General features: G+C 43.6%; 1 protein-coding gene across 1 annotated transcript in view; it reads left to right on the top strand.

Moving 5' to 3' along the window:
- The window catches only part of rabgap1 (RAB GTPase activating protein 1), a gene marked incomplete at its 3' end in the record, with an annotated part of 141795 nt that overhangs the window by 86942 nt on the left and 29853 nt on the right, over positions 1 to 25000 (top strand). The window contains 6 exon segments of the mRNA XM_083793641.1: positions 12401 to 12514; positions 15678 to 15752; positions 19094 to 19219; positions 19748 to 19891; positions 20637 to 20678; positions 21757 to 21885. Coding sequence (XP_083649767.1) covers positions 12401 to 12514; positions 15678 to 15752; positions 19094 to 19219; positions 19748 to 19891; positions 20637 to 20678; positions 21757 to 21885 — 630 coding nt within the window.

Below are 25000 nucleotides of genomic sequence, written 5' to 3'. Positions count from 1 at the left end.
TGTGTTTGTGCGACCCCATCACCGGTATTTAAACTACAGCAGTTCTTGGTGTGTGTGTTTGTGCGACCCCATCACCGGTATTTAAACTACAGCCGTTCTTGGTGTGTGTGTGAACGACCCCATCACCGGTATTTAAACTACAGCAGTTCTTGGTGTGTGTGTGTGTGTGTGTGTGTGTGTGTGTGTGTGTGTGTGTGTGTGTGTGTGACCCCATCACCGGTATTTAAACTACAGCAGTTCTTGGTGTGTGTGTGTGTGTGACCCCATCACCGGTATTTAAACTACAGCAGTTCTTGGTGTGTGTGTGTGTGTGTGACCCCATCACCGGTATTTAAACTACAGCCGTTCTTGGTGTGTGTGTGACCCCATCACCGGTATTTAAACTACAGCCGTTCTTGGTGTGTGTGCGAACGACCCCATCACCGGTATTTAAACTACAGAAGTTCTTGGTGTGTGTGTGTGTGTGTGTGTGTGTGTGTGTGTGTGTGACCCCATCACCGTTATTTAAACTACAGCAGTTATTGGTGTGTGTGAAAACGACCCCATCACCGGTATTTAAACTACAGCTGTTCTTGGTGTGTGTGTGTGTGTGTGTGTGTGACCCCATCACCGGTATTTAAACTACAGCAGTTATTGGTGTGTGTGTGTGTGTGTGTGTGTGTGTGTGTGTGTGTGTGTGTGTGTGTGTGTGTGTGTGTGTGTGTGTGTGTGTGTGTGTGTGTGTGTGACCCCATCACTGTTATTTAAACTACAGCAGTTCTTGGTGCGTGTGTGTGTGTGTGTGTGTGTGCGACCCCATATTTCTATTGCATGATGCAATAACCAGACCAGTGAACTCATTGTAATTCCCTCTGGGCTGGTGTTATTGCCCCTTGGGAGAATAAATTGCTGCACTAAGTCCTTCATTCCTAATAAAAGACTGTAGCAGGGGCTATTAAATGCAGACGGTATATATAGACATTTAAAATGACTGTTATAATTCTTTCATTAGGCCTATAGACTCGGTTTATGTAACTGCCAAAAAAAAGAAAAAGAACAATGTTTTATATTATTAATGCTGCTTGTTGTTGTTTTGTCTCTGTATTGACCTAGACAGTATGTACAGTATGTTGATCTGTTGCCTCTGATGCTGTGTGTGTGTGTGTGTGTGTGTGTGTGTGTGTGTGTGTGTGTGTGTGTGTGTGTGTGTGTGTGTGTGTGTGTGTGTGTGTGTGTGTGTGTGTGTGTGTGTGTGTGTGTGTGTGTGTGTGTGTGTGTGTGTGTGTGTGTGTGTGTGTGTGTGTGTGTGTGTGTGTGTGTGCGTGCGTGCGTGCGTGCGTGCGTGCGTGCGTGCGTGCGTGCGTGCGTGCGTGCGTGCGTGCGTGCGTGCGTGCGTGCGTGCGTGCGTGCGTGCGTGCGTGCGTGCGTGCGTGCGTGCGTGCGTGCGTGCGTGCGTGCGTGCGTGCGTGCGTGCGTGCGTGCGTGCGTGCGTGCGTGCGTGCGTGCGTGCGTGCGTGCGTGCGTGCGTGCGTGCGTGCGTGCGTGCGTGCGTGCGTGCGTGCGTGCGTGTGTGCGTGAGTGCGGACTGTGTGAGCTGCAAATGAAAATGGACCTTTTTGGGATCAATAAAGATGTCTGAACCATTATACAGTCTTTATGTTGTTCTCGTCAAGGACTTCCATTTACCCTCCTTCATAAATGTGCAGCCCACGCCAGTGTATCGTAATGGCATGGCCTATCGAATGTGCCATTATCAAAGTAATTCAGTTTTGTTCATTTACTTTTTTCATTCATTTTAACCCATTTAGACCCGAGGACGATTCTACAAAGGCTAAATCCTGACAGTTTTCTTTAAAAAAAAACATGTTTCTATGTCAGTGCTTCTCAAACATTTTCATGTCAAGGACCCCCAAAAATATATGTAATTGGCTGCCGACCCCCATCAGAAAAATATGTTGTTCCAGGGAGGGACCCTCCAGAAGCAAAGATTTGAGTTGAAAACGTTTGCTCTGAAAGAATATATATTCAAAGATTTGCACTACATTTTCGAGATTAAAAACAAAATAGCAGACCTACAAGCTCGTAGTGCAGAACTCGGTGCAGCGCTATGAGCTTGTAGATCTGCTATTTTTAAATATCTAAAGCTTAACATAATGCTTAAAACACCAAAAAGGGTTCCCGTCGGATTCTAACTCCCAACTCAACTTTCCAAAAAAATAATAATATCATGGATATGGTTTATTTCCATAATTACATTGAAAAAGTTTAACTCTCATAGATTATAGATTCCAGTGCACAAAACGTCAATGATTTCAAGTATTTATTTGTTTATCTTTACACAATGTTGGCTTCCGGCTCATAAAACTCACTGAAACAGAGTTTTAATCTGAATGCCACATTAAGAAATTAGGATCACATCAAATCAATACAGAAATGTCAATCTTCAATACTTTAAGGGTTGGGGAATCCCTTTATTGCCTTCAACACTGCCTCGATACGCCGTGGCATTGTCCTGGAGTTATGGAAACCCAGGTTTCCTGCACACACACACACACACACACACACACACATGCACACACACACACATGCACGCACGCATGCACGCACACACAAATAAATACACACTGTACACTCAGTGACACACAGAGAGCAGTGCTCTGGTGTCTTTCTTGTTGGAAAACAGTTAGTGTGTCTCCAGAGAGCCCTGCTCACTGGGGTGTTGACAGCGCAGGGGAACAGTGCCATGTCGGGGGTATTTTCAGGGGACGGTATAGTAGCTCTGGAAGTATGACTGGGATATCAGTTTTTTTCCGTATCACCTTGGCATGTCTGCCATGTGCAGTTCTAGGTACGCCTGCGCTGTCGCCATGACATTATAATAAATGCTGGGTTAGGACACAAAGAGGTCTGGAATTAGTTCTCACAATGTTTCAAAGTAATGGCATCCAATCCAATTATGTGTTTGCCAAAGTCCATTAACCTTGGCTACAATGAAAGTTCTCTAATACTCGCGGCCAAAAAGGGGATTCTGTTTCCCATTGGCAGATCGGGGTTCAGTGGAGAACTTGCAATGAAGATGGTTAAATAAACGCCATCAGAGTGAAAATGGCCTGTCCTTAATAATCCTCTGACCAAATTTGACTGAGGGACTTTTATTTTTTCGGTTTTTTTCATGTCATATGAAAGCCAGTGGTGTAAAGTAACTTAGTACTTTTACTTAAGTACTGTACTTAACCCATTTTGACCTGAGATCAGATTCTAAAAATGTCGTCTACATCCTGAGAGTTTTCTGAAAAAGCTGTTTCTATGTCAGTCGTTCTTCGATTTTTCAAAAATAGCAGACCTACAAGCTCGTAGGGCGCCACCGAGTGGCACGCTATGAGCTTGTAGATCTGCTATTTTTCAATAGCTAAAGTATAACATAATGCTAACACCAAAAGGGGTTCCCGCCCAGAATGGATTAAGTACAATTTTGAGGTATTTGTACTTTACTTGATTATTTCCAATTTCCAGTACTTTTACTTCTACTACACTGCATCTCAGAGCCAAATGTTTTACTTTAAACTCCACTACAATTATTTGAAAACTTTAGTTACTAGTTTACGTTGGAGATTGATTTTGATTAGAAAACGTACCGGTACATTAACCACTTCAACCCTCTACATTTGAAAATAGTTGTGACGCATTGTGAGCTTGTAGATCTGCTATTTTCGATAGATTTTGTACGCATTTTTATCTTGTGAAATGGCACATTCTGCACAATACTTTTACTTCACAATACTTTTACTTTGAGTACTTTAAGTACATTTTGATGCCGATACTTTTGTACTTTTAGTACATTTTCAATTCCGTACTTTTACTTGTGACGAAGTAGTTCTAAATTGCAGTATTGGTACTGTACTTTTACTTAAGTAAAACAATTGAGTACTTTTCCCACCACAGCTGAAAGCAGCTTCAAATTGACATATTATTGGTTGTTCAGTTTGACAGAGATTTGGAGATATGGCTTATAGAGTGATGTCTTGCAGAGAAACAGCGAGTTGAGAAAACAGCCTTGAAAGGTTTCACTTCTGTGGTCTCTAACATTACACCTATAGCTACATGTCTAAGCATTTATTTCATATTTGCATGTCTCTGGTGAAAAGCTAGAATTTGCGCGATGGCAGGCTTTCAGTCAAATGGTCACTAATGATGCATCTTTCTAAAATATCGCTGCAAGGTTAATTCGACTGCGGAATGAATTCCATCACAACGCCACGTTCACGATCCGACCGATATGATACGATTCAATGATTTGAAATAGATACATTAACTATTTAAAATGCATTGACATTATTTTAAACTAAGTAATTAAACCCCTCTTTTTATTTTTCTTCTAAAAATTGCTAAATACCACGCAGAAAAATGTAGTATTGATGCAATCGATTATATGCATAGCAAAACTATTCGATAACGATTATTTGCATTGCAAAACGATACGATACATAGATTGCTATTGCTGTTGCTATAAGCAATATATCTCAAAATTGTAATGACATTTTTATTTTATTTATTTTGTGGTATTCAGACAGCCAGCCATGAGTAAAACGCTCCCAAACTAAATGTAGTCTCTGTGACACATCTAGGGGCCACAATCTGCATTCAAAGATCTTCCTAGAAAAGCTTTGTCATTGGTCGAAGAAAACCTGGTCGAAATGACTAGCCAAATGGGAAGTAGACAGGCAAATCGACCAATGACAAAGCTTGTAATGTAATGCAGATGTGTCCCAAAGACTAAAAACAATGGGAGCGTTTTACCCATTGCTGGCTGTCTGAATACCAAAAACATAAATAAAAAAAGGTCATTAAAATGTTGACATATATTATTGCTTATAGAAACGTTAAGTCTGTGCAGTGCATTACAGTACGTGTGAGCGAGTGAGAGAGAATGATCCCAATGCACTAAAACCCTTAACACGCATTTTGTGACAAAGTGTCTTGACAAGACAGCACAAGCTGAATAATATCATTCTGCAGATAGCCCGGGCAGTGTCACTCTGCAGCGCCTATACTGGACGGCGGTGGGTTTTTTGGCTCGACAGATATATAGACATTGATAGAATACACTAGAGCACTGACTGTCACTGAGGATGTGGTCGGGATGAAGGAAATGTAGTATTCAAGATTTGGCTGTTTCATTGATTCCAGAACTTACTGAGGATTCATCCAAGCGACATGTTTCTCTTTCACGTCAGGCTTAAATTGGTCGAATTCATTGCAATGGCTTTAGTAGTACTAAGCATTTAAAAACCTGGAGCGACGGATAAAAAGCCCTTGTTGGCCAGTTGACACACATGGAATGCGAGTTGGAACTGTGGGATGCTTGTAGTACGTACGTGCTCGCCCAAACCTCCAGCGTCGCGTAGACCAGTGTTTCTCAACCCGTGGTTCACGACCCCTCTGGGGGTTGCCAAATTATTTTGGGGGGGTCCTCAAATTATTAAAAAAAAACCTTTTTTTATTTATTTTTTCTTGCAACTGAATGGCTGGAAAATGGAAATGAAGAGTTTAAATATAATACACATAGTACATGCATACACCTTCCCTAATGATTATATCTGCTTTCACTATTTATGTATGGTGTATTGTCTCTATTAACCCTCTACTAAGACCCGCATTAATTTCTACTTGCAAAAAATAGATTCCAACCTTACTACTACTTTGTACTACTAGGACTAAGACTAAAACATATGTTAAAAAAAATAAAGTTTGATGAAAAATTTATAATAATTATATAATAATATAATAAATTAATAATTTACATTTGGGGGATATCTTTCACAATAATGAATAAAACATGTTTCAGACATTCTAATGATCACAAAAAAACATATATTACAATGATTATTAGGGTAAAGGTCCAGACATTTTTATTTTTTGTGTGAATTTCAGCCTCTGCGGGGGGTATTTATATGCAAATATCATGACCAATGGCATTGAAAGGTCCCTGGGGTCCCTGGAACAAGATATTTTCAGATGTGTGTCTGCGGCCGATTACATCATTTTGGGGCCACGACATAAATATGTTTGAGAACGACTGACATAGAAAGAGGATTTAGACGGCATTTGTAGAATCTTTTCTCAGGTCTAAATGGGTTAAAAAAAAAAAAGAGGCGCAGTGCAGTTACGGTATATACATTATATCTACTGTATAACTCTGTGTCTCTTTTCTTTGTGTTGCTCACACACACACACACACACACACACCTCTCGATGTTTTTGCGCCATTGTCACGTGACACCCCCCTCCCCCCCAGTGGTCCAGGCCCCGCTTTCGGGCAGCTAATTGGCCATTACGTTCAGCTGGTCTTTTGTACGAGCTCTCACCACTCCAGATAAGTATGGCTAAGTGGTGCTTTGTATAAACACGGATCCTTATCATTCACGCTCGGGGAATGTCGCTCGCTGTTAACGGAGAGGGAAGAGAGGAGAGGAGAGGAGAGGAGAGAGCGCAGGAAAAGTCTCATACACTTGACATTGGGGGACATGCAAGCTCACCGAAAATATCTGCGTGTGAACCATATACAGTACATACTGTACGCACACCATCCTGCAAATGTACCAACGCTTGTCCAGTAAGCAGTAAACTGCTCACACACGTGCGCGCACACACACACACACACATGCACACACATAATGCAAGCACACACACACACTTCCACTGTGGGGAGTGGCGGTTGTTTAATAAAAGGCCACTGCTTTGTTTTAGCCTCCCTCGCTTCCCGTGTTTCTCTTCTCGCGCTTTGCTTTTCTTTAGGTTCCCAAACGCTCTCTTCCTTTTCGGGGGCGGGGGGGGAATAAAGCTGCGAGACCCCCGAATCTGGGTAATGCGCGAGAGAGGGGATAACGAGCTGCACAGGAAAAGCCAGACATTTTATGTTAAGTGTTCGAAAGTCGCATGTGGCGTTTTTTTTCCAGGATTAGTCAGCCGGAAAGGACCTGTTGTGTACTGTCTGTACATCCACCTTTTCTATGCAATGTGTTGATGACGAGGCGGCCATTTCTCTGTGATTGAGTGCGGCAGCCTTGATGGCAGCGCTCAGCGCTCGAATCCTCCGTGCTAATTTAGAGCTTAAAAATGAATGAATGGGCCCAGGCCGTAGCGTAACGGTCTGGGCACCGGACTGGTAATCCAGTCGCAGTGTGCCGCGGGTTCGACTCCCGGACCCGACACGGCCTTTACTGCATGTCATCCCCCCATCTCTCTCCCGTTTCCTGTCAGCCTACTGTCTGTCCCTTCAAAAATCAATAAAAGGCGTAAGCCGCAAAAAAATATCTTAAAAATAAATAAAAATAAAATGAATGAATGAAAACCTCCGTGTTAATTAAGCCAGAGAGAGAGAAAAGAAAGAAAAAGAAACATCGCCATGTAGGCGGCACCAGTGGCTCAGATTATATCGCAGTGAAAGAACAAGACGAGACATATATTTGGCAAAATGGCAACTTCACGTGTTCAGTTATTCATAAAACATGTTCACACACAGGTTTTGCACAAAATAGGCTAAAGTATAGACTTAAAGTAAAATCCCTGTTGTCATGCATCTCGCTCTCTCTCTCTCTCTCTCTCTCTCTCTCTCTCTCTCTCTCTCTCTCTCTCTCTCTCTCTCTCTCTCCCTGATGTTCTCGCTTGCTTGCTGCCTGTGTGATTTTTATATTGATTGATAAGGATTTATATTCGGTGGCGCACCGAACCGAGTAGATCTATAAACCCAAAACGTGTATTTTGGGGGCGGGAAACCCCCTTTAGCTATTGAAAACTAGCAGATCTACATAGCGCGCCACCGAGTGGCACGCTATGAGCTTGTACATTGTTTATATTACGTTTAGGATCCAAGATGGCCGCAGCACCAGGAGGGGGTGGGCCTTACTGGGCTGCGGCGTTCACACATTCAAGACACCCGTCTTGTGTCTGTCTTGTGTCCGTGTATGATGGCAGCTCCAATGCATTTCCATTGGAAGCCCATATAGTTTGGGAGGGGAGGTGAGGGGGGCAGAACACATCCATCAAAGCTGTGTTCAGACACAAGTCAAGTGTCTTGAACGCAGCCCAGTGAGGTCATATGTCGACCCCGCCCGCTCACCTCCGCCCCACCCCCTCCTGGTGCTGCGGCCATCTTGTATCCTAAACGTAACATAAACAATGTGAGAGGGGTTGGGTCGAGAAAGGCCCTTATTAGCGTCCATTTTGGGCCCTAGTACCGGAAATGTCTGGCCGGGTAGGGTAGAGTCGGGGCTCGGGCAGACTTTGAGAACTCTCCACTCTATAAATTAATGAAATCCACACGCACAGCTCACCCTTAAGCTTACGCTTAATCGGGACATTTTGTTAGCTGTATGGGGTTGATTGGAAACTGTTGGAGTTGAATCCTGTCTGGGTAACCTAGCTCACTGGCGCGTGCATGTGTGCGTGCTTGCTCGCGTACGTGCACGTGCTTGTGTGTGCAGGCCACGCACCTGCATGCGCGCGACCCGCGCGTACATACATTACTTATTTAGAGGCTGTTCTGTTGCACATAAACAGGGTATCAATAATGTAGCAAAGGGTGATTCATCTTTGAATATAGCAAGGCTTGCCAAAATTCTAATATGCAGTATTTACTGATGGGCGTGTGCGCGAGCGTGTGTGTGTGTTATAAATATATTATATATATATATATTTGTAATATATATATTATTTATTTTTTCCGATTAAAAAAAAAAAGTTTTTCTGATGTGTACGCGATATGCACATGTCATGGTTATTTATTCTTTCAATTGTCCCCGCATACCTCTGGCAACTGCACTGCGTTTCTGTTTAATTAACAGGTGCAGGGGCAGATTGGGTTAATAGGGAAACAGCAACGTTTTACGACTATGCGGCCTTCACCGTGGCTATCCTTTCTAACTGAAGTGGTCAGGAGTTTGCACGCACATCCCAGGCTAATGCACAGTGGCGTGCACAGACATTTAGAGGGGCTCAAGTTAAAAAAGGGCACCTTGTGCAGCGCGTGGAACCGGCCCGGTTGCCTTAATAGTGTGAGATGTATTGATTTTGGGGCCTAAATAATATATTAGAAGCTTTTTTATCAAGAATTGGTCAATGTCACCATGGTCCACAAACTGTACAGTGTACACTGTACAAAAAGAAGGGCAGGGGTTGCTCTAGCACACCCTAGTGAATATCTGTGCACGCCTGGGTGCTCCAACAAAAAGAAGAAACTGCCAAAGAAAGAATCAGGTGGCCTTTGTCAGGTATATGACGAAGGCCGCCGAGGCCGAAACGTTGTGTGTGCGGATTTATTTGGTAAATAACGTTTTTGGGGAGCTTTCAAAGCGGTGTGCAAGACTTATTCTGGTCTGCTATTTTTGAAAAATCGTGAAAATGTGGCCCAAATGTTTGAATATATTCTTTCAGAGCGAACGTTTTCAACTAAAACCTTTGCTTCTGGGGAGGTTCCTGGAACAACATATTTTCAGATGGGTGTCGGTCCTTTTTTGGGTCCTCGACATGAAATATTGAGCACCAGGCACTGATAATAGAAACAGGTCTAAATGGGTTAAAGTCGTGTATGAGCGTGTATAGGTCTGCTATTTTTTTTAAATCGTAAAAATGCGGCACATATCTTTCAAATATATATTCTTTCAGAAGACTTTTTTTTTTTTCAGGTCAAAATGTGTTCATTAGATCCATTGGAACACATATATATTTTCTCCATGACTTTGCAAAGCAACCGTCATTGAACATTGACCCTGAATCCTCTCCCCTCCCTGCTGTCATTAAACATTGACCCTGAATCCTCTCCCCTCCCTGCTGTCATTAAACATTGACCCTGAATCCTCTCCCCACCCTGCTGTCGTTGAACATTGACCCTGAATCCTCTCCCCGCCCTGCTGTCATTGAACATTGACCCTGAATCCTCTCTCCACCCTGCTGTCATTGAACATTGACCCTAAATCCTCTCCCCACCCTGCTGTCATTAAACATTGACCCTGAATCCTCTCTCCACCCTGCTGTCGTTGAACATTGACCCTGAATCCTCTCCCCGCCCTGCTGTCATTGATCATTGACCCTGAATCCTCTCCCCGCCCTGCTGTCATTGATCATTGACCCTGAATCCTCTCCCCGCCCTGCTGTCATTGAACATTGACCCTGAATCCTCTCCCCGCCCTGCTGTCATTAAACATTGACCCTGAATCCTCTCCTCACCCTGCTGTCATTGAACATTGACCCTGAATCCTCTCCCCGCCCTGCTGTCATTAAACATTGACCCTGAATCCTCTCCCCGCCCTGCTGTCATTGAACATTGACCCTGAATCCTCTCCCCGCCCTGCTGTCATTAAACATTGACCCTGAATCCTCTCCCCACCCTGCTGTCATTAAACATTGACCCTGAATCCTCTCCCCGCCCTGCTGTCATTAAACATTGACCCTGAATCCTCTCCCCGCCCTGCTGTCATTGAACATTGACCCTGAATCTTCTCCTCACCCTGCTGTCATTAAACATTGACCCTGAATCCTCTCCCCACCCTGCTGTCATTAAACATTGACCCTGAATCCTCTCTCCACCCTGCTGTCATTAAACATTGACCCTGAATCCTCTCCCCGCCCTGCTGTCATTAAACATTGACCCTGAATCCTCTCCCCACCCTGCTGTCATTAAACATTGACCCTGAATCCTCTCCCTGCCCTGCTGTCATTAAACATTGACCCTGAATCCTCCCCACGCCCTGCTGTCATTAAACATTGACCCTGAATCCTCTCCCCACCCTGCTGTCATTGAACATTGACCCTGAATCCTCTCCCCACCCTGCTGTCATTAAACATTGACCCTGAATCCTCTCCCCACCCTGCTGTCATTAAACATTGACCCTGAATCCTCTCCCCACCCTGCTGTCATTGAACATTGACCCTGAATCCTCTCCCCACCCTGCTGTCATTAAACATTGACCCTGAATCCTCTCCCCACCCTGCTGTCATTAAACATTGACCCTGAATCCTCTCCCCACCCTGCTGTCATTAAACATTGACCCTGAATCCTCTCCTCACCCTGCTGTCATTGAACATTGACCCTGAATCCTCTCCCCACCCTGCTGTCATTGAACAATGACCCTGAATCCTCTCCCTGCTGTCATTGAACATTGACCCTGAATCCTCTCCCCGTCCTGCTGTCATTAAACATTGACCCTGAATCCTCTCCCTGCTGTCATTGAACAATGACCCTGAATCCTCTCCCCGTCCTGCTGTCATTAAACATTGACCCTGAATCCTCTCCCTGCTGTCATTGAACATTGACCCTGAATCCTCTCCCCGTCCTGCTGTCATTAAACATTGACCCTGAATCCTCTCCCTGCTGTCATTGAACATTGACCCTGAATCCTCTCCCCACCCTGCTGTCATTAAACATTGACCCTGAATCCTCTCCCCGCCCTGCTGTCGTTGAACATTGACCCTGAATCCTCTCCCCGCCCTGCTGTCATTGAACATTGACCCTGAATCCTCTCCCCGTCCTGCTGTCATTAAACATTGACCCTGAATCCTCTCCCCGCCCTGCTGTCATTAAACATTGACCCTGAATCCTCTCCTCACCCTGCTGTCATTAAACATTGACCCTGAATCCTCTCCTCACCCTGCTGTCATTAAACATTGACCCTGAATCCTCTCCTCACCCTGCTGTCATTAAACATTGACCCTGAATCCTCTCCTCACCCTGCTGTCATTAAACATTGACCCTGAATCCTCTCCCCGCCCTGCTGTCATTAAACATTGACCCTGAATCCTCTCCCCGCCCTGCTGTCATTAAACATTGACCCTGAATCCTCTCCCCGCTCTGCTGTCATTGAACATTGACCCTGAATCCTCTCCCCGCCCTGCTGTCATTGAACATTGACCCTGAATCCTCTCCCCGCCCTGCTGTCATTAAACATTGACCATGGATCCTCTCCCAGCTCTGCTGTCATTGAACATTGACCCTGAATCCTCTCCTCACCCTGCTGTCATTAAACATTGACCCTGAATCCTCTCCCCGCCCTGCTGTCATTAAACATTGACCCTGAATCCTCTCCCCGCTCTGCTGTCATTGAACATTGACCCTGAATCCTCTCCTCACCCTGCTGTCATTAAACATTGACCCTGAATCCTCTCCCCGCCCTGCTGTCATTAAACATTGACCCTGAATCCTCTCCCCACCCTGCTGTCATTAAACATTGACCCTGAATCCTCTCCCCGCCCTGCTGTCATTAAACATTGACCCTGAATCCTCTCCCCGCCCTGCTGTCATTGAACATTGACCCTGAATCCTCTCCCCACCCTGCTGTCATTGAACATTGACCCTGAATCCTCTCCCCGCCCTGCTGTCATTAAACATTGACCCTGAATCCTCTCCCCGCCCTGCTGTCGTTGTCAGGAGTCTCCCCAGGACAGTGCCATCACCAGGGACATCAACAGGACGTTCCCTGCTCACGACTACTTCAAAGACACCGGAGGAGACGGACAGGACTCTCTCTATAAGATCTGCAAGGTGAGACGCACGCACGTGTGCACACACACACACACACGCACATGCGCGCGCACACACACACACACACACACACACACACACACACACACACACACACACCCTCCAGTGGGATATTTCTATACCGAACTCTACTGTGTGTGCATCCAGTATTTCTATGTAAACATTGTTTTGAGAAAACTTTAATACACATGCCAAAGAAAAGGTTAAAGGAGGGAGAGAGAGAGAGAGAGAGAGAGAGAGATAGACTTCAGCAAGTTTTTGTTAGAATCAAAGCTTTGGCATCACTTACTTCTGTGGGAATGAATTGTGCATTATATATATATACATATATATATATATATATATATACATACACACTGTACATTTGTATTCATCCGTTCATCTTTTGCAACATCCACAGTGTGAGTGAAGTGTAGGCCAGGCCGATGTGAGCTTTCTCCCTCAGCGTTCGAATGCTTTAAGTTACGCGTCGTCGTGCAAAGATGTTTGCGCTCCGAAAACAGGAGATCTACAAACTCAAACTGCGTCAAAAAAAATGCAACGCATTGTGAGCTAATGCAACACCCTCAAACAACGAAGCATACGTCAGGCTTAATTAAATGTTTTTTTTCTCCTCATGGCCAACCTTTGGTCTGAACTAAACCGGTTAACCCATTTTGGGGCGGGAACCTCTTTTGGTGTTTTAACTAAGCATTATGTTATAATTTAGCATTCGTAAAATAGCAGTTCTAAAACGGGTAGTCCCAATACTTGATTCTGATTGGCTGGTTACCGTCACGTGACCGGTGTAAATTCCACCGATAACCCACTCCTTCAATCACTTTATAATTTGCAGGTGATTCCAGCTGTACTGGGGAAGGGGAGCGCTTGATTGCTTTACAAACACATGCCGTGCGGGCGTGTAAGCACCGCCCGGCTCATACGACTGTGAATGTGTGGCTCCAGGCAGCCCCGTAAAGACATCAAGCGCTATTCTCCCGTCACATAGGCTACTTGCAGAGCAAAACAAGGAAGTCATGTTGCTCACTCTAGTGGAGCAAAGCGTAGCTACTTTTGTGAATTTAATAGTTTTATTAGGTTAATATTGCTATATGTTTGTAACCATTTTAGAAAAGCAATAAGCCACTCGAGGCCCCAGCTTACCGCGTATTTTACAATGGCTGGGGGGTAGAAGACTGCCTACCTGAGACCTCTCGTGGCTTATTGCTTAAATCTACAAGCTCATAGCGTGCCATCGAGTGGCGCGCTACGAGCATGTAGGTCTGCTATTTTTGAAACATCGTGAAAATGCGGCACAAATCTTTGAATATATATTCTTTCAGAAGACTAATATATAACATTTATATTTTAATTAATTAATTAATTGATTAAAGAAAAATCTGTTCTTTTTTTCACCTAAACATCATGTTCATTGCAAGGCCAATGGTCATGATATTTGCATACCGTATGAATACCCCCCCCCCCCCCCAAAAACGCACAAACACACACACACAGGCAGAAATTCACACAACTTCGAAATCTCTGGCAATTTAGATTTCTTTAACATATGACCTTTGACCTTTAACCCTGATAAAAGTAAGTAAAATTTCTGTAATTTATATATATATTTTTTTTTTTGATCATTAGAATGTGACTCTAGAACATGTTTTATTTATCATTGCGAAAGATATCACCCAATCTTTCTTTTTTTTATCTACATAAATTTTTTTGCAAGTAGAAATATATCCAGGTCTTGGGTTCGGCCATTCAAGGCCGCAAGCGGAGCCCGCGGCACCACCATTGCTCAGGTGGACCCTGCCAGAACCAATGCGGCTAAAGTTGCGTTCCGACTAGGATGGCTGGAGCGGCGCGATTGCATACAAAGTCGATGCAAAGACGAGAATTGCTCAAACGGGGCGTGTGGCAACTTAGGAATCCACTGCTCCTGAATGAAGTCCCCCATGGTGCTGGGGCTCTGGTGCAGCGCAGCAGGTCCTGGGCCTGGTGAGAGCAGGAATTGGACCTGGTGAGACGTATAGGACGGGCCTGGGCCCGGACAGGAGTCAACCCACAGAGCCGAGTCCTTCCACGCGCCAGAAACGTACCTCCAAGTCCCCGGCATGCATGCAGAGTAGTTCCTGGAGTAGTTCCAATCCGATTGTGTGGCCCTGGTCTTGCCCTAATGGGGCTGATCGAGGCTAGCTACTGGGACGTTGGTCAGGACTTGATCACCCCCGGCTGGGTGAGGACTAGTATGATGTTCGACAGAGACCCCGATGACCTTGGGATACATCGCTGAGGATGGGTCCCAGGTGCATCCATTGTTTTTTTCATCTAAATGATGTACTCCAAATGAGACGACATAGTGAAACTGAACCGACTCTGTTTCTGAGGCAGGTTCAATGAGGTCATAGCGATCACAGTTGTTCTCTTGACTGCGAGACACACAGGTGTAGAATCACTCGCACACCAGCTGCCTGTAGTACACAGCTTGCGTGCACGTGCTCGTGAACAGTCTCTCTCTCACACACGCGCACGCTCGCTCGCTCGCACGCACGCACGCACACACAGCCTCCACTCCACTTCTCTTTCCGTAATCCTTTATCAGCTGTGTGTGTGTGCTGCTGTGAGTTGTTTTAATTTTCATCACATCAACTATTTATGAGACGAGAGAGTTGTGGCGACCTCGCGTACGTCCTCAGGTGCCGGGAGTTTTCAATAAATAATTGCCCCCCCCTCCCCTCCCTGGTGCATGTGTGCATTGATTTGCTCATGAATGTTTGCTTTGAGCAGCAGCTTCGCTTGGACAGCTTCTCACATTCACCTTCTTCTTCTAAAATAGCAGACCTACGAGCTCGTAGCGCGCGCTTGTGGATCTGCTATTGTGCACGAAACGAGCAACGCGCGACAAATTCACGCTCGCGTAAATATAAATACGCTTGCGTTGTCGCTCCGCGCAAACACGCAGGTCTCATATTGGAAATGAACTACAGGCGCGTTATGTCGCTTCACGTCTGAAAGGCCCTTTAGGCTGACATTCTTCTTTTTTTTTTTGAAGGACAGGCTACTGTCAAGGATAATAATGTTCTAGATTTAAGAGGGTAACATACTGTGTGTGTGTGCGTGTGTGTGCGTGTGCGTGTGTGTGTGTGCGTGTGCGCGTGCATGTGTGTCTCCCCCCCAGGCCTACTCTGTCTATGATGAGGAGATTGGATATTGCCAAGGACAGTCCTTCTTGGCCGCTGTGTTGCTGCTACACGTGAGTTCACCTGCTGACCACATCAGTGTTGTTTTTTTCACCTGCTGACCACATCAGTGTTGTTTTATTCACCCTCTGACCACATCAGTGTTGTTTTATTCACCCTCTGACCACATCAGTGTTGTTTTATTCACCCTCTGACCACATCAGTGTTGTTTTATTCACCCTCTGACCACATCAGTGTTGTTTTATTCACCCTCTGACCACATCAGTGTTGTTTTATTCACCCTCTGACCACATCAGTGTTGTTTTTTCACCCTCTGACCACATCAGTGTTGTTTTATTCACCTGCTGACCACATCAGTGTTGTTTTTTCACCCGCTGACCACATCAGTGTTGTTTTATTCACCTGCTGACCACATCAGTGTTGTTTTATTCACCTGCTGACCACATCAGTGTTGTTTTTTCACCCGCTGACCACATCAGTGTTGTTTTTTCACCCGCTGACCACATCAGTGTTGTTTTTTCACCCGCTGACCACATCAGTGTTGTTTTATTCACCCTCTGACCACATCAGTGTTGTTTTTTTCACCCTCTGACCACATCAGTGTTGTTTTATTCACCCTCTGACCACATCAGTGTTGTTTTTTCACCTGCTGACCACATCAGTGTTGTTTTTTTCACCTGCTGACCACATCAGTGTTGTTTTATTCACCCTCTGACCACATCAGTGTTGTTTTATTCACCCTCTGACCACATCAGTGTTGTTTTTTTCACCCTCTGACCACATCAGTGTTGTTTTTTTCACCCTCTGACCACATCAGTGTTGTTTTTTTCACCCTCTGACCACATCAGTGTTGTTTTATTCACCCTCTGACCACATCAGTGTTGTTTTTTTCACCCGCTGACCACATCAGTGTTGTTTTTTTCACCCGCTGACCACATCAGTGTTGTTTTTTTCACCCTCTGACCACATCAGTGTTGTTTTTTTCACCCTCTGACCACATCAGTGTTGTTTTTTTCACCCTCTGACCACATCAGTGTTGTTTTTTCACCCTCTGACCACATCAGTGTTGTTTTTTTCACCCTCTGACCACATCAGTGTTGTTTTTTTCACCCTCTGACCACATCAGTGTTGTTTTTTTCACCCGCTGACCACATCAGTGTTGTTTTTTTCACCCTCTGACCACATCAGTGTTGTTTTATTCACCCTCTGACCACATCAGTGTTGTTTTATTCACCTGCTGACCACATCAGTGTTGTTTTTTCACCCTCTGACCACATCAGTGTTGTTTTATTCACCTGCTGACCACATCAGTGTTGTTTTATTCACCCTCTGACCACATCAGTGTTGTTTTATTCACCCTCTGACCACATCAGTGTTGTTTTTTTTTCACCCTCTGACCACATCAGTGTTGTTTTTTTCACCCTCTGACCACATCAGTGTTGTTTTATTCACCCTCTGACCACATCAGTGTTGTTTTATTCACCCTCTGACCACATCAGTGTTGTTTTTTTCACCCTCTGACCACATCAGTGTTGTTTTATTCACCCTCTGACCACATCAGTGTTGTTTTATTCACCCTCTGACCACATCAGTGTTGTTTTATTCACCCTCTGACCACATCAGTGTTGTTTTTTTTTCACCCTCTGACCACATCAGTGTTGTTTTTTTCACCCTCTGACCACATCAGTGTTGTTTTATTCACCCTCTGACCACATCAGTGTTGTTTTATTCACCCACTGACCACATCAGTGTTGTTTTATTCACCCTCTGACCACATCAGTGTTGTTTTTTCACCCTCTGACCACATCAGTGTTGTTTTATTCACCTGCTGACCACATCAGTGTTGTTTTTTCACCCTCTGACCACATCAGTGTTGTTTTATTCACCCTCTGACCACATCAGTGTTGTTTTATTCACCTTCTGACCACATCAGTGTTGTTTTATTCACCCTCTGACCACATCAGTGTTGTTTTATTCACCCGCTGACCACATCAGTGTTGTTTTATTCACCCTCTGACCAAATCAGTGTTGTTTTTTCACCCGCTGACCACATCAGTGTTGTTTTATTCACCTGCTGACCACATCAGTGTTGTTTTATTCACCCTCTGACCACATCAGTGTTGTTTTATTCACCTGCTGACCACATCAGTGTTGTTTTATTCACCCTCTGACCACATCAGTGTTGTTTTATTCACCCTCTGACCACATCAGTGTTGTTTTTTTCACCCTCTGACCACATCAGTGTTGTTTTCGTCGACTAAAACTATATGACGGACAATGTTCGTCGACTACCTTTTTTCACTGACAAAAACTACATGAAAACGAAATATAAACGGAGCCATGATGACAAACGCTATGACTAAAATACGCTGACAATTTCGTCAACCAATAAAGACTAGACTAAAACGTTAGGAAGGGACAAGAGATCCAGTCATTTTACACTTGGTCGCATGCTCAAAATAGCCGATCTACAAGCTCACAGCACGTTGCGAGCTTGTGAGCTATTTTCAGCATTACGACGGCGTCAAAGCCCGCCAAAACACATTTTAGTCGACTAAATCAACTGTAGATTTAGTCGACTAAAATCTCATGACATTTAGTCGACTAAAACTAGACTAACACTAAGACATTCCAGGTGACTAAAATGTGACTAAAACTATTCAAGAGACTATGACTAAAACTAAAATCTAAATTTAGTAGACCTCTTGTAAATTAAGTAATGCAGATGTTTAACAAATAATGTAACTCTCGAGAGCGCAAAATAAATTAAACCAAATTGAACCATTTGGTTTAATTTTACGCTCTCAAGAGTGTAAAATGAGGGTCCATTTAGTTACCAACTCTCCATCATTTAGCTTGGGACCACCTGGAGCCCCCTTAAGGCTCACTGGTGGTGTGTGTGTGTGTGTGTGTGTGTGTGTGTGTGTGTGTGTGTGTGTGTGTCTGTGTCTGTGTCTGTGTCTGTGTCTGTGTCTGTGTCTGTGTCTGTGTCTGTGTCTGTGTGTGTGTGTGTGTGTGTGTGTGTGTGTGTGTGTGTGCTGTAACTTGTAAATCTGGTAATGTTTAAGTGCTTTCCGATAGTTGAAGTGTGAGCAACACCACCATCTAGTGGCGGAATTAGCATAGTGCTCACCTATCACAGCACTCTGTCCATTGAACTCAGAGGGTGTTACAATAAACCAAAACAGCCCCTTAGCAGGTGTTCAAATTGTACGACTCAGGAATGCACAAAGGCTCATTTGTGATTGGAAACATTCACGAACACAATGCAAACATGCAGAAAAGGGATTCTATAGGGTCCAAGTGGTTGAGGAATATATATATTTGTACTTGAATTTAATGAGCATCAATAATTGTGACGATGGTGGTGAAATGTTGTGCTTTTTTCCCCCAGATGCCCGAGGAACAAGCCTTCAGCGTGCTGGTCAAGATCATGTTTGACTACGGCCTCAGGGACCTCTTCAAGCAGAACTTTGAAGATCTGCACTGCAAGTTCTTCCAGCTGGAGAGACTCATGCAGGTCTGTAACCGTCTGTCCTGTCTCTGTCTGCCTGTCTGTCTGTCTGTCTGTCTGTCTGTCTGTCTGTCTGTCTGTCTGTCTGTCTGTCTGTCTGTCTGTCTGTCTGTCTGTCTGTCTGTCTGTCTGTCTGTCTGTCTGTCTGTCTGTCTGTCTGTCTGTCTGTCTGTCTGTCTGTCTGTACGTACAGTGAGTCTGTCTGTCTGCCTGTCTGTCTTTCTGTCTTGTCTAGTCAGTCAAACACGCAAAGATTTGAAGACAGTGTACGGAATGTTTTTTCACTTATAACTGATGTTTTTTGTCTTTCTTTCTCTTTCATCTCCCCATCTACCTATCCTCTGTGTGTGTGTGTGTGTGTGTGTGTGTGTGTGTGTGTGTGTGTGTGTGTGTGTGTGTGTGTGTGTGTGTGTGTGTGTGTGTGTGTGTGTGTGTGTGTGTGTGTGTGTGTGTGTGTGTGTGTGTGTGTGTGTGTGTGTGTGTGTGTGTGTGTGTGTGTGTGCGTGCGCGTGCGTGTGCGTCTCTCTAAACCAGGAGTACCTCCCAGACCTGTACTCCCATTTTGTGAACGGCGGTCTTGAAGCCCACATGTACGCCTCTCAGTGGTTCCTCACCCTCTTCACGGCCAAGTTCCCCCTCTACATGGTCTTCCATATCATCGACCTGCTCCTGTGTGAGGTAGATAACTCGCACACACACACGCACGCGCACGCGCGCACACACACACACACAAAACGTCTGGGCTATGTGGCCTTCGTCAGGTATACTGACGAAGGCCGAAATGTTTGTGTTTTCTTGACTGCTTCTTGGTAATAGAGGGTATGCGTGTGACATCATCATCATACCCGGAAGTTATGCGGGAACGCCTACTGAGTGGCACAAAACTATACCCGTACCCCGTTCATCCAGACAATCGGTCTGATCTGATTGGATTAAACGACGTTAAACGACATGAAACTCACTTTGCCACTCGATTTCCCATTCACTTTATGTATGCGCATACCCTCTATTCATGAGACCACACAGAGACACAGGCACTCTCAACCTGACACTCTCTACATTTTTTTTTGCCAATATCATCCTATTAATTTGAATTGTATAATAGTCTGTTTTTTATTCTTGCCACTATTGCTTTCCGATCAATCCTTTTAACCCATTCTGGGCGGGTGTTAGCATCATGTCGTGCTTTAGCTATTTAAAAATAGCAGATCTACAAGCTCATATCGCGCCACCGAGTGGCGCGATACGAGCTTGTAGGTCTGCTATTTTTTGAAAAATCGAAGAACGACTGATTTTTTTTAAAATCTGATCTCAGGTCAGAATGGGTTAATCAGACCAGTAGTGTGTGTCCAGTGGAAACCTCGTATGAATCTTATCTCAGGTCAGAATGGGTTAATGTTGTTGTTCTGTGTTGTTTTGCCAGGGCATCAGTGTGATCTTCAATGTAGCTCTGGCACTTCTGAAGGTAAGATGCTCGTGCACTGCTCGTGCACAGTATCACGCGCACGCATATACACATAATGGTGTTGTTTTTGGCAGCAAATTTTGATTTTAGTCATAGTCTCTTGAATAGTTTTCATTTAGTTGTAGTCACATTTTAGTCACCCGGAATGTTTTAGTGTTTAGTCTGGTTTTAGAATCAACTGTAGATTTAGTCGACTGAAATGTATTTTGGCGGTGCCTCGATGCCGTCGTAATGACCGATCTACAAGCTCACAACAGTGTGAGCTTGTACATCGGCTATTTTCAGCACGCAACCAAGTGTAAAATGACTTATAGTGGATCTCTTGTCCATTAGTCCCTTCCTAACATTGTAGTCTAATCTTTTATTTGTTGACGAAATTGTCGGTATATTTAGTCTCGGTTTTAGTCGTCATAGCTTAGTTTTCATTTAGTTTTTCGTCAGTGAAAAAAGGTAGGCCTATAGTCGACGAACATTTTGCACTCAATGCAACCAATAGGTCAATTTGAAGCTATGATTCCCTACTTTCGTATGACGTGAAAAAACTAAAATTCTGAAAAATCCAATGGCAGTGTCAGTCAAATTTGGTCACATTTGATTACATTTAGCACTCGGTGCCGCGCTATGAACTTGTAGGTCTGCTATTTTTAACCACCTCGGAGGAAAGCCTGGTCTCAAAAGTCTGTATGATCTGGTCGGGAGCAGATGATATCGTTACGTCATGTTGTAGTGTTGTTTTTCTCAATAAAAGCTCTCGTAGCCTTCAGCTTTTATTGAAAAAAATCGGTTTGAGGGAAAAGGAAGTTGCTACAACATGACGTAACGATATCATTCTCTCCCGAAAGGATCATATACCCTAAATGAAATGGTGCCCAGGCTACTGGGAGGGGGGGGGGGGGTCACTGGAACAACATTTTTTCAGATGGGGCGTCAGTGGCCAATTACATATATTTTTGGGGGTCCTTGACAATGAAAATGTTTGGGAACGACTGACAGGATTTAGAAGACATTTGTAGAATCGTCCTCAGGTCTAAATGTGTTTTTTTTTACACCCTACTGTATTTTGTTTTACTACCCCCAGACGTCAAAAGATGACCTGATTCAAACAGACTTCGAGGGAGCACTTAAGTTCTTCCGGGTTCCTGTTCCCAAGCGGTACCGCTCCGAGGAGAACGCCAAGAAGCTCATGGAGCTGGCCTGCAGCATAAAGGTAAGGCTTTTTGATTGATTGATTGATTGATTTATTTGCCCATTTAGGCCTGACGTTGAATAAAATTGAAAAAGACGTCTTCTGAAAGAATATATATATAATATAGATATATATGCAACGATTTGTGCCGCATTTTCACGATTCTTCTAAAATAGCAGACCTACAAGCTCGTAGCGCGCCACTTGGTGGCATGCTATGAGCTTGTAGATCTGCTATTTTTCAATAGCTAAAGTATTACATAATGCTTAAAACACCAAAAGGGGTTCTCGCCCAGAATGGGTTAACAGTTTTCAGAATTACAGTACATTTCAAGTACAGCTCAATACAAAAAAACGGTCGACTGTTGAGTGGACGACACCATAAAGCCATATTAGGGCCCACCATTTTCAATTCGTCAAAACATTACGAATATACACAACTATAATATAGTCAAAACAGGAAATCGTCATGGAGGAGGTAAAAAGGGAAAAGAAACAGTATACAGTGAGGGGGGTAAAAGGGGGTGGGTGGGGGGGATTCAGATTTTACGGGGGCCGGTTTGGAATTTCTATAAGGTTGTCAGTTGGGGAATATTTAACCCATTCTGACCTGAGATCAGATTCATACGAGGTTTCCACTGGACACACACTGGTCTGATTAACCCATTCTGACCTGAGATCAGATTCTGAAAATGTCAGTCGTTCTTCGATTTTTCAAAAATAGCAGACCTACAAGCTCGTAGCGCGCCACTCGGTGGCGCGCTACGAGCTTGTAGATCTGCTATTTTTCAATAGCTAAAGCATAACATGATGCCAACACCAGAATGGGTTCCCTGTTCAGAATGGGTTAATTTTGATGTGGTGTCATAATGATATGTGGCACGCTGACCATATGACAAAAATGAAAAGCACCTGCTGTAAACTAATAACGATTGTTATAAATCAATCGTGTCCGTTCTCTCATGTCGGCACTTTAATCAGTAGAATGGTACGAATTTGAAAATACCCAATTGTCTTAAGTGTCAATGACTATAAGACTAAACATTAAAGGAAGCTAGCAGCCCAAAAGCCCAAATTATTAATAAATATTAATTAATAATATATATCATAAATATTCCTAATAATCTTGAACCTGTCATTGGTAAAAAAAAATAAGAATATGAAACAGACGGGCGGTTTGAAAATATTGAAAACAAATTAATTAATGAATCTGTATAATAATTATTTGAGGCTTTTTCCCTCTGCTGTAACAAACTATATACATACACACTTTTAACTCCTGTTCCAGCAACGCTGTGTAGATACCAGTAGGGGCCACTGTGGAGCTGAAGTAGAAAGCTTAATGGATACAGTGAACTGAACTGAACTGAGCGCGCACACACACACACACACACCTGTGTCCTGACCTGTTTTTTAAAAGAACAGCCTAGTTTGGACTTTGAAGGTAACTTTGGGTAGACTTTTTTAATCATCATACACTGGAATAAACTTACAAAGTATAGTCTGCTGACCTTTTTAGACGAGAAAACACTGCCATCCTTTTTTTAGCTTCAATTCATTCTACACTGTTTGACACACCGCACAATGAACATAGATGAGAAGCCTTATACACACACCTGCATGTGCATGTGCTTTGATTGAGAATAAGTGTAACAACGTAACAATATCATTTTTGCTGTAGTCTAGTCACAACATCCTTTTCAATATGATCATTTGCCAAGAAATACTGGTGGGGATCAGTGGTGGAAAAAGGTACTCAATTGTTTTACTTAAGTAAAAGTGCCAATACTGCAATTTAGAACTACTTCGTTACAAGTAAAAGTACGGAATTGTAAAATGTACTCAAAGTACTAAAAGTAAAAGTACTCATATTGCAGAATGTCATACTTCACAAGTTCAAAATGTGTACAAAGTATTGAAAATAGCAGATCTACAAGCTCACAATGCGTCGCGTTGCGAGCTTGTAGATTTTAAAATTGCCAAAGTAACTAGTAACTAAAGTGTTCAAATAATTGTAGTAAGTACAAATGTTGGCTCCGAGATGTAGTGGAGTATAAGTAAAAGTACTGTAAATTGGAAATACTCAAGTAAAGTACTTAAGTAAAAGTATTTAGTTACTTTCCACCACTGATGTATCTACACAGAGTGCTTTGATTGAGAAGAATTATAACAAATTAACAATATAATTATGTTTGTAGTCTAGCCCATTTTGGGCGTGAACCCCTTTTGGTGTTAGCATTATGTTATGCTTTAGCTATTGAAAAATAGCAGATCTACAAGCTCATAGCGCGCCACCGAGTGGCGCGCCACGAGCTTGTAGGTCTGCTATTTTTGAAAAATCGAAGAACGACTGACATAGAAACAGCTTTTTCAGAAAACTGTCAGGATGTAGAAGACATTTTTTGAATCTGATCTCAGGTCAGAATCACAACATCTGGCACGACGTCCTTTTTCAATCTAATAATTTGCCACAACACACTGGTGGGGGATCGATGGCGGGGTTAATGTGCTGTGGGTTAATTAATAACCTTTGAACGTTTGGCCTTTCGGTGACCTGTCCTCATCTTTGCCAAGGATAGAAGGGAAGGATCAGGATTAACTGGCTTAACCTCTGACAAGAACAGGGAGACATCTTGTCACTGGTCAACCGATAATACAAACAAAACACGGATGAGAGAACCTGTACCCTCGTGGTAGAATTACACTATGTTATTTCAATGACACAGACAGTATAATGTTTGTGACTACATTTGACTGAGGGACTGCCATTGGATTTCTTTGAATTCATGTCATGTGAAAGCAGGGAGTCATAGCTTCAAATTGACATATTGGTTGTTCAGTTTGACCCACCGGTTTTGGAGTTGTGGCTTATAGAGTAATGTCTTGCAGAGAAACAGCGAGTTGAGAAAACAGGCTTGAAAGGTTCATTTCTGTGGTCTCTAACATTACATTACACCTAGCTACATGTTTAAGCATTTAATTCATATTTGCATGTCTTCTGTGGTCTCTAAAATTACATCTAGCTACATGTTTAAGCATTTATTTCATATTTACATGTCTTCTGTGGTCTCTAACATTACACCTAGCTACATGTTTAAGCATTTAATTCATATTTACATGTCTTCTGTGGTCTCTAA

This window comes from Protomyctophum parallelum (assembly GCF_964188405.1).
Source record: "Protomyctophum parallelum genome assembly, chromosome: 21".
Classification (NCBI taxonomy): Eukaryota; Metazoa; Chordata; class Actinopteri; order Myctophiformes; family Myctophidae; genus Protomyctophum; species Protomyctophum parallelum.
This window is presented reverse-complemented; position numbering and strand designations above follow the sequence as displayed.